At 43.6% G+C, this 14,901-nt stretch overlaps 1 protein-coding gene across 1 annotated transcript in view; it reads right to left on the bottom strand.

Annotated features, from left to right (window-relative positions):
• Positions 1-14,544, bottom strand: part of SASH3 (SAM and SH3 domain containing 3) — a 200,993-nt gene extending 186,449 nt beyond the window's left edge. Inside the window, exon 1 of the mRNA XM_086918809.1 lies at positions 14,135-14,544. Coding sequence (XP_086774935.1) covers positions 14,135-14,191 — 57 coding nt within the window. The 5' untranslated portion in view covers positions 14,192-14,544. The remainder of the gene's footprint in view (positions 1-14,134) is intronic.
• Between the last annotated feature and the right edge of the window lie 357 nt (positions 14,545-14,901).

Here is a 14,901-nt window from a genome sequence, read left to right on the forward strand (position 1 = left end):
GGGTGTCGCCGCTGCAGCTGTCTCATCGAGCCGAAGCGTCTTGCATCGTCGGAGAAGAGTGACGCCGCCAAAGCCGCTGTCATCGCATCACTGAACAAGGGTGTCGCCGCTGTAGCTGCCACATCGAGTCAAGACGTCTTGCATCATTGGAGAAGTGTGTCGCATCAAGAAGACGCCATCTTTGTTTCATCGCACTGGATCTTCGTTGCATCACGGCGTTGCCAGCCGCGCTGCCACTGAAGCACAGTAAGAAACCGACACATCACCGTTCCTGCGAGTCAGGAACTGACGCATCACCTTCCGTGCAACTCTTTCATTGTATAGTATTACGCATCCAATGGCACATTGACTCAAAGTGTCGCATTTTTAACATCTAAAGAGAACTAAGCTAATTCTACCATTTTAAGTGCAGTATTGTGGATTTTTGTTGTTTGTGGTCTTGTGTTAAGTCTATATAAAAGATACTTATTTTTATAATACAACCTGTGTGGTGTTCATCTGTGGTGTTGTCACTTGATTACTGTATGTGTTGACAAATGCTTTACACACTGCCTGTCTGCTCTTGCCAAGCTACTAAGGGGGTGAGCAGGGTTTTTTTTTAGGAGTGTGCCCCCTTACTCTGGCTAGACGCAAGGGTCCCTATTTGGACAAAGGTACCTACCTCTGCCAACTAGAGGCCCCCAAATCTAACAATACCCCTCACAACAACCCAAACGAAATCAGCACTGTTTGGACAAAAGTCCAAACATACTGAGCTGCTGTGACATCCTCCCATTTTTTGCGTTACCCCTGAACTTGCGCACTACGCTCAGGGTTTCTTGGATGTGATCAAGATGGATAAATATCATAAGATAGGCTGGCTAAAGGAATTGTGACAAATCCTGGAGAATATGGGCATGAAGGGGTTGTGGGAGAACCCAGTGTTAGCCCAGTTTCCATCGAAAGCCACTCTCAAAGATAAATACTGGGAATTGGTAGCTTATCGGAACTGGAATGATGCTGACCCTTCTTCCATGGAAGGTTGCTATTTGGAGGCGAAAGTTTTGCCCAGTTTAGAGCCCTACTGGGACGTCATCTCTAAGCCTGAGGATAGGAAACTCTACTTCCAGCTTAGAGCAGGTTCGCTTCCGATTAGATCACTAACAGGTAGATGGGCTTAAGCTCATTCTAATTTTTGTCCGGCTTGCAAAACTGGAATTGAGAATGTTTCCCATCTTCTTTTTGTTTGTAGCGCCTACTCAATTCCCCGACGTCTTTGGCTAAGAACGATGTGCAAATCGCTAGGCATATGGGATAGTAAGGTGGCTCTAAGATTAATTTGTACTAGTACATTGCCGGTCTTCTCTGTGGCGGTTGCTAAATTTCTAGGGTGGACATGGTCCATTAGAAAGAATTACTTGCTGTGAAAAATCTTATAGATTGATTAATTCTAATCCTTAGCTCCTGCCTCCTCAAATGATCGGAATGTTTAGACCACCAAATTTGGGTATCTACTGGAACCTCCCTATGATTTTGTCTACTTCGGTTGTTCTTTTGATGAATTTTATAATTATTGATGTCAAAATGCTTTTTACTGTGTATTTCTGGTAAATATTGCTCTTTTTAAAATTTTAAAATTGTATTGTAAAAATGAAATGATAAGTTCGGGAGTGTCTAAACATGTTTTATGTTTTAATATCTTAACATTGAACAAAAATTGTTCCTTTTTTTTAATCAATGTACTGTGCTTTTATGAGTTTTATCTCGAACAAAGCAAATTTGACTGACTGACTGGCCACTGAAATTTCCCTCATCTTTTTGTTTTTGCAAAAGTTTGATGAGCCCCTAAACCTAAGGGATTCCGAAATTGCAGACTGGTTCTCCTCAGGCTCACTCATTTGGCGAGCCCCGAAAGGTGAGATGCCCATTGGTTTTTTTTAACCCTTACTTGAGTTCCTTTTTAAAAAATCTCAGCATAAGCCCAGGCATTTTGGGAACATAGAGTTTATTTTTGGGGTTCCTAGAAGCACCCACAAGAGTGTCCAATTCACTTTCCTGTGTATATAAGTACCAAGCCCCAAGCACTGGTACTAATGAGAGCTCTTCCTGAATAATATTTTCTTAATAAGGGTGATGTTACATGTAATCATTGTTGGTGAAGCCCTTCATGAACTTTAGTATATGCGTAATAAGGTATAAGATTGTTTTTATGGGTGCTCACATAATGAGTGCCAATATTTACTCTATATCAAGAATTGCACTTGCAAAATGGAGGATGAGTGCTGTCAAATGAAGATAGCCCTATCAATGACTGCTTCCATCTGCTCAGTTCTTTGTCTTTAGCCTGTTAGGAGGGAAAAGACATAATGCCCCACCAGAGAAGCCCCAGAGAGTTGACCTGTATACAAGGACCATATAAGCAGGGGCTTCTTTGTTCCCAGACTCCCCTATGAGTCGGGACAGACTGAGTCAGCCTGATTTTCAGGACCTTGGAAACTGGAAGGATGCTTTGGACGCTGATTGTCAGTGGGCTTCTGCCCAATTGCCCACCATTCGAATAAAAGAATCTGAAGCTGCCCTGTAGCTCACAGAACATTATTCGGACTCTCGGATCTGCAGATACACTACTAACAAAGGTGCATTTCACAGGGTGGTGTTGGCAATCAGCTCACTCTCTCCTACGCCAGTGGCTCTGCTGAAGCTTTCTTGGGCTCCCTTGCTGCTCCCTTTACCCTGCTGGGAAACCCCCATTCAGCCCAAGGAAAGCTACTAAACAGAGGGAAGCTAGATCCTATTCGGCCCCTCACCACGAGATAGCTGCAGGATGCTGGTCAATTCACGTTGATGAAAATATATCTTTAACAACCTTTGCTGAGCTCTTTGAGCGTCAGTGGAATGTTTGAGAGATCAACTTCTACAAAGTGTAGGTGAGATGGTGGTGACTCTGCCTGGTGAACATACTGCACTGACTTTCTTTATTTGAAGCACTTTATTCATCTGTCATTTGACAGATGTATATTGTGGTTCTCAATTACCAATCAGCCCTGACTCTACACTTTTCAACACACAACCAGCCCCAACATTATATTATCACTCCACCACCTCACTACTTTCACATACCACTACATTGTTGTGTTACTCATAACACTTTTATTAACATCAACTGTATTCTAAGCTCTATGACCACACTTCAACCACTGTATTGCCATCTTATTCAATCACACTACCCGACGCTAGTGCATTCCCAATCCATGCCATTCTACTACTCTATTCATAAACACTGTTCTTGCGCCCAACATCACTGCACAATTCCATCATACTGGACTATCACCTCCCAGCAACACATACCAGCATCACACCACACCTTCACATCACCAAACTCCCTGTCACCGCCATTGCTGCTACCTCACCAAAGTTCAACCCCAACATCTGCACTATGACCTCTATCAAAGTTCCACCATTTCACAGCTCTGCACTCTCCCATTCATACCACACTACTACAGTATCACTCACCATCACCACCTCCATGGCTTCGCTACCACCTCAGAAAGCCACATTATCACGCCCACCACCACCTTACTGCTCCAGAACAACACTACAACCACTAGGAACGGCTCTACAACCTGCAGCACCACACTAACACTATCTATACAGAACCACACTATCACCCAAGTATACCACCACCACCCCAAACACAAACACTTTCACATCCCCATAACACCAACATGAGCAATCCACTACCACTCTGCACTGAAACACATACACAACAATGCACTATCACCACACTGAATTGCATTACCACAGGGATGCTGCCAAAACAATACACTGGAACCCCACAAAACAAGTAACAACCAATCACCACTGTATCCAAAAGTACTGTGCTGCCACATGAAATCATACAATACCACCCCATGATTACAAGACCACCACATCACTGCATTAGCTTACAGCATCACACTACCACACTACAACCATCCTTTCACTAGAGAACCAAAATTCCACCTCCGTTACATTCCCAGATTCACCAAAGTCCTCCCCCTTAACAGCACCATGGCTCACCCCATAACTTTTGTCACTCACTAAAATACCACCCAAGCAATACAATACTAACCCGTCATAGTACCACGACCAAACAGCAACAATACAGCACTATAACACCACCCATAAACATAACAGAACAACGGATGTACCATGTTACAACGCATACCATTACGACTACCTACTGTTACAACGCGACCATTACAACGCATACCATTACAACGCATAGCGCTTTGAGGTGCTGGATAGTGGTAAGTATAATTTACTATTCTAACTCCAGTCCCCGTGGACACTAGTGAAGGTGTTGGATAGTAAATTATACTTATTCCCTATCCTAGAGCGCCCCCCAGCGCAATGCGTTGTAATGGTATGCGTTGTAAAAGTCGCGTTGTAACAGTAGGTAGTTGTAAAAGATGCGTTGTAACAGGTGTATACCCAGAAGAACAGTACTAGGACTCTACCCACAAGAACTACACAACCTACCTCCCCTATTTTGTGGCAACCTTTTTTGCCGAAGTATAATTTATGCCCCAAGTGGGTGTGCTTTCAGATTCAGTATGTTAAATCCACCATGGTATTTCGTATTTCAGCGGAGAGGGCGAAGGGGAGTCGTGGGAAATGACACTGGAACAAAACACACGTGTTAACTCAGCTTTAGTTGCATCTATTCAGAACAAGGAGGGATCTCATAAAATGTTAGCAAGGTGAAAGAAGCTAAGTGTACCAAACAGTGAGTTAATAATGTTTTATCTAACTGCTGCTGTGACTGTCTTACAATCCTTTAGCTAAACGTATTCACTCTTTGGGCAACATCAATGGGTTTTAGAAATAGGCAATGGCACGATAGTCACTGACAACATCATGGTTTATTTTGCTTTATAGAAAAAACTTGAGCCAAAATTCGAAGGTGTTGGGGAACTGTTTGACAGCCGCTCGTAGCTAACTGAAGTTAAGTGGATAGAGGGCATTTATATGAAGTGATCAGATGTGAGATGTTGTTACGAGCGAAGCAGAGATACTCACAGTCAGATAAGACGACCATGAGAAGCACAAGGCATTATCTGTATTTCTAACATTAATTGTCTGGTCGGGAATGAGGTTTACTGATCTATTTTTTCAATTTTTTTTATAGCATGGCTATACCCAAGTTTGGTGTCAGTGCCCCTTACAAATAAAACAGCAATGGAGATCAAGATTTAATTACAGAGAAAAGAGAGAATACAACACTGAAAACTGAGAGCTGCAATAAACAAGAACTGGGGTGTAAACTCTGCTGCAGGGATGGAGTTCACAGAGTTTTGCCACTTCATGCTTCGCTTGGAGCATGGAGTTTGGCAAAAACTCTGCCTACACCGCATAGCGGAGTCTACCGGCGCTCGCTGCTCACCCCTAAATTAAACTAGGCACCTGAAAGAGGCATTAAACTATTCCAGATCCCATGAAGTATCAATTCCAGATCTCATGAAATATAAATTCCATATCTTGTGAAGTAAGGCAAGAGAGGGGGGAAAAGCGTAGGTAAAACAATATGGAGTTTCTGCTTGAATTTGCCAGGACATGGATTTGGCTAGATGGCAAAAATGAGAACCAAACCAAAGAGAAGAAATTAGAGGGGAGGGCTGGAGACGAGTGGTGGACAGATGGAGGAAAAAAATGACAAAGGAATCAAAAAACATGAGAAAGAAGTGCTGATGGATAAGGACACAGTGTGGTGATGTAAAAATAGGTGCAAGTAATAAGGTGGTGGGGAGGAGGACAGGGATCGAGGTAAAGGAGGGGTAGGTTTGGGAGTGTCTGGCAGAGGAAGAGACATTTAGGATAGTAGTTGCAAATCAACAAAACAACAAATCACCAGTTCCAACAGGCTATATCCTCTGGAGTCAATTTTAATCAAACTTCTTATGATAGCTACAAAATATAAGAAAGTAATCAAGTCACAAAACTAAATGGAAAGCAAGGCACTATATTGAAAATGAAAGGTGCATAAGACAACAGACTACAGAAAGGTTCTAGTTAAATGTTAAATAAGACAAAAATGTTTAGGCATATTATAACAGAGCATTAGCCCTTGTCAGAGACAAAAAATGGACATAACATAAAAAGCACAAAAGCATCGAAAGGAAAAGTGGTTACATAAAATGTTGACAGACAAGTCCAGCAAAATCCTGGATCCTAACGAAGATAATGATGATAACATGATTTTCTTATGCAACAGCCCTAAACTGGTAACACTGGAACACATTTCACACAATTCACACCTGAAATTGCCTGATCATGTGAGCCTTTTATGCTATTAAACCATGTGTACAATATGTGGGCATCGCTGTGGGGGAATCATCATACAGCGCAAATGCATTTGATTTATCCCAATAATCTTCATATTGCTCTATCAGTCTACATCATTTACAATACCTAGAATTGGAAATGCTCTGTTCCGCATGATAAATGTCCATTCTTTTACAGTGCTTTTTATTCTGACATTTAAAACACTTCTTCACAATCATGAATGTTCACATAAGAGAATTTTGGCACAACATAAAGGGATCCATAGCAGAACATACTGGTCCATCGCGAGGTAAGGGAGCCCATTTCATGCAGGTTATTGTGGAAGGTAGCTGGTGCATGTCTCCCAATTGATGGTGGTAGGTGATTACTTATAGTTGATCAGTTCCTTCCTGATGCTGGTTGCCATCCTCCACCACCTGTGGAATCCAGCAGAGCAGCACTGTAGTGATGGAGACCTGGAGAATGACACTTTTGCTTGGAGCTATGCTACCCTACAAAAAAGCCATGCCTTGAAGTAAGGATGCCATCTCAAGGAAAAATTAGGAGGGGCTTGCCTCAAGTGGACTGCCAGTTAGTTGTGGGGTAGGCACTAGTGGTGCCCAGAAACACTAATGTTAAATTTATTCAAAACAACATTCTACACCGTACGTACCTGACACCGATCCCCCAACACTGGATGTTCCTGTCGGTTTTAGATGCATGTGAGTGACGAGAGGGTATTTGGACGGAAATTACTGAATTTATTGGGTACTTAATGAATGACACTATAAACTGTACAAAAGAAAAACAAGTGCCAGGGCCGGCATCAGGAGGCCACTGTAGCTTGCACCACCCATTTCCCATTCCAGCACTGCTAGTGACAGTACCAACACAACTACTAACCATCACACTCTTACAAGTGTGACAATTCAGACTATTTAAGATCTTAAAAGCCATAAGAATGGCAGGTATTAGGCATTTTAATGTATATTGAATTAATAAACAACTGTTGTTGTGCTAAATTCTAAATTAGACAAACAGCTCCACCATGTGGCAGAATGTCATACGTGTCGGTGTTCAAGGTCCAGAGCATAGGAAATCACTGACTCAAATTAAGCACTGCAGTATTTCCAGCTGGTATAATCACTTGAGGCTTTGGCTACAACAGAAGTCAAGTCTCTGTTTCCATCTCTGCCTGAGGTTTTATTTAGCAAAGAGAAATGTAATGCTCTTCCCTGCCAGGGCGTTATTGACTCTTTTCCTCCCTTACTTCTGAACGCCCGCTCCACCCAACCCCTCTGCCCAGACCACAACCTCAACGCCCTTCCTTCCTTTCTTCTTCCCTCCTTTCCCTTTGACTGCCTTCCTCTATTCATTCCTTAATTTTTCTCACTGTCTCTCCTTCTTTCCTTAATCGCTCCCTTCATTCTAAACTGCTACATCTTTACCATTCTTAAATCAATCATCAAGAAATGGGCGGTGCAGAGCCAGAATGCCCTGAACATTTGTGTGTACCTTCAAAGGTACACATTTGTGAGTAGTAACAAGCTTCTCTTCAACTGAAAATAAATGATGTTGAACAAATGCAATGGCATTCGCCCAAGTCCCATTGCGCAATATGAACTATTGCATATCGCAATTGCAAATCCAGAAACGTTTTCCAGTACTACTTAAAACATACTGCTGTTGAAGGCTCCCAGCAGGGAATTGAGAAAAAAGTGAATTACAAAAATGAATAAATCTACACCATGCAAGGTCATAAATGTCTGATGTATATGTATTCTTTGTTTTTGAGAACCAGGCCTGTCTGTTGCAATTCTGCACTTTTTTGTCTGGGTGTCACTGCCCACCGAATCTTACTAAGGTATCCTCCATTGTCGTAATATTTGCTTGAAAAGACAAAACACACGTTTTCTTGTTAATGTTCAATTTGGAGTTTCGTTGCAAATACAAGTACTGCAAGTTATTTCTCTTTACACAAAACACTAAAGGCCACATTAATCAATATTTCACGCAACGCAACGCAGAAACACACCTTGCTGGGCTGCATTAAACGGAGAGCACAGGAATGCACCATATTTACCAATATATGGGGCCTTCCTGCTCTCTGCCAGCTGGTGCACAATCTGCTGCCCGGCGCCAACACGGTCAGGATAGTTTTTAATCCGGAAGGAACACCTTCCTGCACAAAAACAATCCTTCGAGGCTTTTTCCTCTTTAAAGGTGTGCTGCAGAAGGCAGTACATTCAGAAATAGGAAAAATATGAGAAGAAATAAAGATATTGCTCCTCGTTCCACCTCCCCTGGTAAGATGTAGCATTTTGACGCATTCCCAGGTTGGCCAGTCTTGTAAATCAGAGAATGCACCAAAATCATTGGGTGGTTGCGTAGTAAGACCCAAGCTGCACCCATGGAACGCCTTCCCTGGGCAGAGTAACCCAAGGCAGCAACTCGCGCTGCCTTGCATTTCTCCTGATTTACAAAGCAACGCAGGACGACCACGCACGGTGGCTTTGCTTTGCTTGGTAAAACTGACTCAAGTTTTGCGGTGCCTTTTCAACACCATGCGTGCCGCAAGCACAACACAATACAATAATACATCTGTCCCTTAATGCAGACGTAATACTGCGTCGACAGGTATCATAGTAAGGACCTTTTATTCATCATGGAACTTATTTGAAATGTTGTGGTTTCAAGGCAATTGTAGTCTTTATCGATTTAACTTGAGGTTGAGCAGGAAATCTAGTTGCAACACGAATTTACCCTTTAAAAGTTTTTGTTTAACACACTTGGCTGCTGAGATATTTTCATTCTAGCTCAAAATGGACCTTTATGTACAGGAAGTGTTCTGCAGAGCAGGTGCAGGAAGTGGTGAGTGAGGGGTGGAACGTGACAAGTCGCACTCTGCAACTGATAGTGTCACAAACCAACACCTCAGACCTCTGTCTGTGCTACTGTATGATGTTCAACAAGGAACCAGCGAAAAAAGAGATTTGCATCTTTGTGCGCGTGCAGCTTTTTTCTTTTTACAGCATTTCGTGGCACAACACTTTAACTATTCAGTAAAACTGCATCCTAAGTTTGATCCTTTGATTTTACCTTTATACAAAATACACCTTTAATAAAATATATTCTCGCTTAGTAGCAATCCGAGTTAATTTCGTGGATGAACTTCCAGTAGAATGATGTATTTAATTAATGTGCTAGTGTTTCCTGATATCATTTAACATGGTGTATTTTGGACACTTACGGCACTTTGGTCCTTAGAATCATGTGAGAACAATTAGATGATGGATTGGGCCCTGATGTAGAGAGCTCACAGTGAAACCTATTAACGGGGATTTCAGAAGCCTGGCCACTGATGTAATGAAGCACACATGTGGCCCTGATAAAGTCTTCGCTTGGTTACAGAAAGCTTGTTGTTATCCATTCCACTCGCCATGCTGTGTAGTGTTTGCACAACTGCCAATTTATTTGCTCTTAGGACCCCCTCAACCTAGTACCATATCTAAACATAACATCCCTCCCCGAACATAATTAGCAGCCAACCACAAAACTAATTAACCCAGGAAAAACTTACAGGGTATAAAAGTGTACGAAAGTCAATCACCTGAGTCGTATTAACAATAGTCTTCCAATCTCTTTATTGGTTGGTGTGAAAAAATTGGGTTGTTTGTTGGGGTGGGGAGAGGAAGTCTGAGCCCTTCTCAAGCAACAATCACAATCACAATCCTTGTCAGGGTGAACCACAAAGTCACTAAATCAACCAGTGCTTAACTAATAACTAAACTAAACTAATACTTGAATCAGCGCTCTTTCCAAGAGATCAATAAGTGATATTAAATTATGAAGGCACATAGGCTGTGTGTGCGTGTGTGTGTGTGTGTGTGTGTGTGCGTGTGTGTGTGTGTGTGTGCGTGTGCGTGTGTGTGTGCGTGTGTCTCCTTTGTCTCCCACGAGGCATTGATGAAAGCCCGAAGAGGGTCTTGCATCAGTCAGTGGCATTTCACTAACATTGGTACCTGTAGACGGGGCATAATGCACTCGTTAACCATAAATTACATTAAACGAAGGCAAACAACGTGACCTTTTAACCCACCCATCTCATAAAGCACGTTTGTAAACCACCGTTTTTGAAAGCCCAAGGTCACACATGTTTATGAGCTTTAGTCAACAAGAGCTACTAGCTATTAAAACAAACAAGAGCTAAAGGCATACTAAATTTAAGAGCCCATAAATCTGACTGAGTAAATCACAGCTATTGCAAAGCAGTCAACATGATTTGCAACACGAGTTTAGGCGTAGCATTTCACGCGGATAACAATGCATAAATGTCATCAGGGACGCTTAATATGAGCCCAGGCAGAACAGCCTAGTCAGAGCGCAACGGACAACCTTGCACCCCAGAGGAAGGAAATATATACGACAGTCCTTAGGCACCCACACCCATACACAAGAAGCACTACAGAGGATCCTGACAGGGGCAGAGTTTAGTCAGTAATGTCAGGGGTGGGTGAGTCTGGAATTTTCCAGCAGGCAACTATATAGCCAAATAAATATGACAGGGGTGAGCTGGGGAAGTCAGGGAGTGGGGGCTTTAGGTGGTGGTGGTGGGGGATAATTGTCAGGGGTAGGGGCATTAGTTTGGACCAGTAGGCGAGTGACCTCGTCTTGGGGGAAAGGAGTGTAGGCTGGGGTACTCTGGATCCTTCTCCCCCCAGCTGCCCCAAAGCTCTGGCCGCACCCGGAGCAGCATGTGCATGGATCTCCGTCCTGGGCGCGTGGCTCCCTCCTGATTGGGGCCTCTTCAGTGCCGGCTCGGGGAGAAATGCACCGGACATGATGATGTCAGGTTCAGGCGTGATCGTTGTAGTAGGTAAATGTTTAAACTGAATGACTGAACTTTGTTCCATCTTCAAGTGGTGCATCTTGGAAAACTCACGCCGTCACCAGCACATACCCATCCTTCTGTCCTCAAACTTCAAACAAAGGGGTATTCTGAGGGATGTCAAGTTTTTTTTTATTAGCTGGAGAGAATGAATTTATCCCTTGCAATGAAGGGAATAAGTCCTGAGCAGCACTTGAGCATGTTTGCACATTTTCATTTTGTGTCACCCTTGCTCACAGAGGCGGGGAGTCAGATATAGGAGGTAGTGTGTCACGGTACAGCACACAGGTACTTCTAAACTTGCTCTTACTTCTGGGATGAGACCCCTCAATATGGTTGTTGTGGTTGGTGTCATGAAGATTAGTGCCACTTGAGGGATGTTTGTTCTGGGATCGCCTCCCATGGATGGGGTGGTTTCGCCCACGTGAAAGTTTGATGAATTTGAAGTATGGAGATTGGTTTCAGTTCTAAGATGCCAAGCCTATGTAATTGTTTCTGTTGATGCGCAGCCTGCCACCAGAGACGAGTGCCTGGCTCCCAAGGGGGAGGGTCTCTGCTCTCCTGCGGCCATAAACCAAGCCTGCTCAAACAGGGAAGCCTTGCACACCGGCCCACAGGATGGCCTATGGATTAGCATTCCGAAGAGGCCCACTGCCTTTGGTATGCAAATCTGGTTTCTCTCACAGGAGAGAAAAATGACCCATTTTGCCAAGTTGTCTTTTCTCACTTTGCAAACACTTGTTTTTTTTTAGCTTGTGGGTGCTCTATTGAAAAAAGGACGATTCACTTGTTTTAATATTACAAAGAAACATTGTTTCTTTCTTTTGTGTAATTTATGAAAAAGTGCTTTAACACACAATTATGCAGGACACCCCAATCCACCCCATTCCAGCCCACCCCATTCCAATCCACCCCAATACAATCCATCCCACTCCAGTCCAATCCACTGAATTTCAATCCAACTGATTCCAATCCAGCCCAATCCAATACACCCAACCCCACTCCAATCCAATCCAGCCCACTCCAATCCAATCTAACCCACTCCAATCCAAATCACTCCACTCCAACCCACTCCAGTCTAATCCATCCCACTCCAATCCAATCCAATTCACCACAATACTCCCCACCCCACTCCAATCCACCCGCTCCAGTTCAAAACCTCCACCTCACTCCAGTCCAATCCACACAACTCCAATCAAACCCACCCCACTCCAATCTGTCCTGCCCCAGTGTACCTCATTCAAACTCCCACTTTAATTCATCCCAATCCACCTCACCCCATTACAATTCACTCGACCCCAATCCCATTTACCCCACTCCAATTCACCCCACCCCAGTCCAATGCACCTCCCTACAATTTAATCCACCCACCCCACTCCAATTCAATCCACCCACACCAAACCCCTCCACTCAACCCAATACACCTAACCCCAATGAAATCCACTTCACCCCACCCTACTCCACTCCTATCCACCCACTCTACCCCAATCTACCCCGTTCTACCTCAATCCAAACTACTTCACCCGATTCCACCCGACTCGGCGACTTTGTAAGCCACTCCAACACTCTCAAACACTGACCCACTAAACTCTACTCCCCTACTTCACTATATGACCCTGCTCCAACAATTCCACTCTACAACACTATACTCCACTCTTTGACACTCTACTCCCCCCGACTCCCTTTACGACACTCTACTCCCCTACTTCATTCTATGACACTCTACTCTACTCTTCTCCTTTCCACTACACTCCGCACCTCTAACTTTTAGCCATGCTGAACAGAAGCCACACTGGTGTACATCAATGCTAAAACACATTCCCAAAGCCAATAGCATTGGCATATGTGAGACCTATTGACTATGCCAATGCTTGTTCTTCTATTGGAAATGTAGCAACCCTAGATCACATCCGACTGTCTTTGTTAGCCATGAGCCGACTCAAAAAATATTTGGTGGTGTTCAATTCCAAACACCCCCCTCTGACGATATGCCCCTGAATCCTGAAAGAACATGCATCTTAATATGCCTCGTATCCAAAAAGAGCCATTGCCAATCAATACACTGGACACACAGGCCTGTAACCAACCATAATAATACAGGCCACCCTGACTCCGCCCAATGAGAACGGCTCTTACAACAGCAGAGAACCGTAAAATGACCCAAGTCCGCTGGATAAAAGAGGGCTAACATAGCTACACCTATAGCACTCCTAATGACAGTGCTAACATGTATCTCTCTAAAGTTGGTAAAATATGTAACATTAAATTGGGTCACAAAAACGTCTGTTATTTACACTTTACAGAGCTACCAAACGCCAACTTCTATGTTGGCAAACTGCACGGTACATTTGAACCACAGCAAAACACTACTTTGAGGACATGTGAGATGTAAGCCACACACACATCCACACACACTCTGCTGTAGGGCGAGCTTTGCAAACGAATTTGAAAGAGTATTTTTTTCTTTCTTTTTTTACAATCAACCTACAAAATACATATCTCTGCATCACATATCAATGCTGTCTTCCAAATTGTTCCGAAAGCACATTCTTTTCTTGTTCATTAAAGAGGCCACGGCCACATTTGTTCAGACGGTGAGGCCAATGAATGAGCAGCACTAAAAGGATGTTTCGTGAAAGCGAGAGACTTTGGTTACACATGAAGAGATATGAACGAGAGCACGTGGCGATCGGAGCATCCTCTTTTCATCTCATCTCTTTATATTTAGGACCAATTTCCTCGTGTTGGGAAGAACAGAACAGCCGACGTATAGACACACGGTGTAATTTGGAAAATCCAGAAATTGAAATCTTTCAATATATGTGGGTAAAAAAGTCGTCCATTCGCTTCTTTCGCATCCACTGGTCTTGACACACTTGTGCCCATCCACAATTCTGTTCCCCAGTGGCCCAACGTGCACATAGACCATAGGAATTAAAATAGGCCTTTTTTCAAGTTCCTTACCTTCTTTTTCTGCGTGCCTTCTTTGTCCGAGGCATTGGATGGTTTCCTTCGTAACATGTCACTTTTTTTACAGGAAGAAATAGAAGAAACGGTGGTTAAGCTCGCACGCTCCGGCTAGGTATCATTGCAAGGCGCCGGCCTGCTCGGGATCTTTAAGCGCGTTACAGGAAGCCGGTCACGTGACCTGCCTCACAGCGCTTGCTGGTGTTGCCGCAGTAAGAGAAGATGAGGGGACCTGCGACTCAGGAAGGAAGTTACCGCTTCAGGGACACCTAGAAGTCTACATCCTCAGAGAAAGGAAGCAAGAGGGGCACAGACAGCAATTTGAGTTTAGCAAACGAAATGCTACTCAAATCAGTAAAATAAATAATCATTGATACGCTTAAATGCACAGATGCTAACACGACTGTGACAGAAAAGGGGAAGTCTCGTCGTAAGTTAGCAAATTCCGTTTCCTGAGGGGGAGGCGACATGTGTCACTCGGTTTACGAGGAACTGGTGCGTGACCTTATGGTGTCAATCACTTCCTGTATCTAGGGGTGTTTGTTTCTTGGGCTCTGAGTGGGTAGAACATTTCTCAATTTCCTAACATGTGCTGTTGTGTCGCCTGTAACAAGAGGTCACGAAACCGCACCTCGGCCCTAAAAGCTCATCTGCAAGTGGTACTTTGTGGCTCCGAGATGTGTGCAATCCCTGAATTTGTGTTATTTATTGGGAGCTGTCCAGTGCTTTAAATCGGAAAATATAAATGCGGGTACTCATTAAAT

Source organism: Lissotriton vulgaris, chromosome 4_1, assembly GCF_964263255.1.
Source record: "Lissotriton vulgaris chromosome 4_1, aLisVul1.2, whole genome shotgun sequence".
NCBI classification, from domain to species: Eukaryota; Metazoa; Chordata; class Amphibia; order Caudata; family Salamandridae; genus Lissotriton; species Lissotriton vulgaris.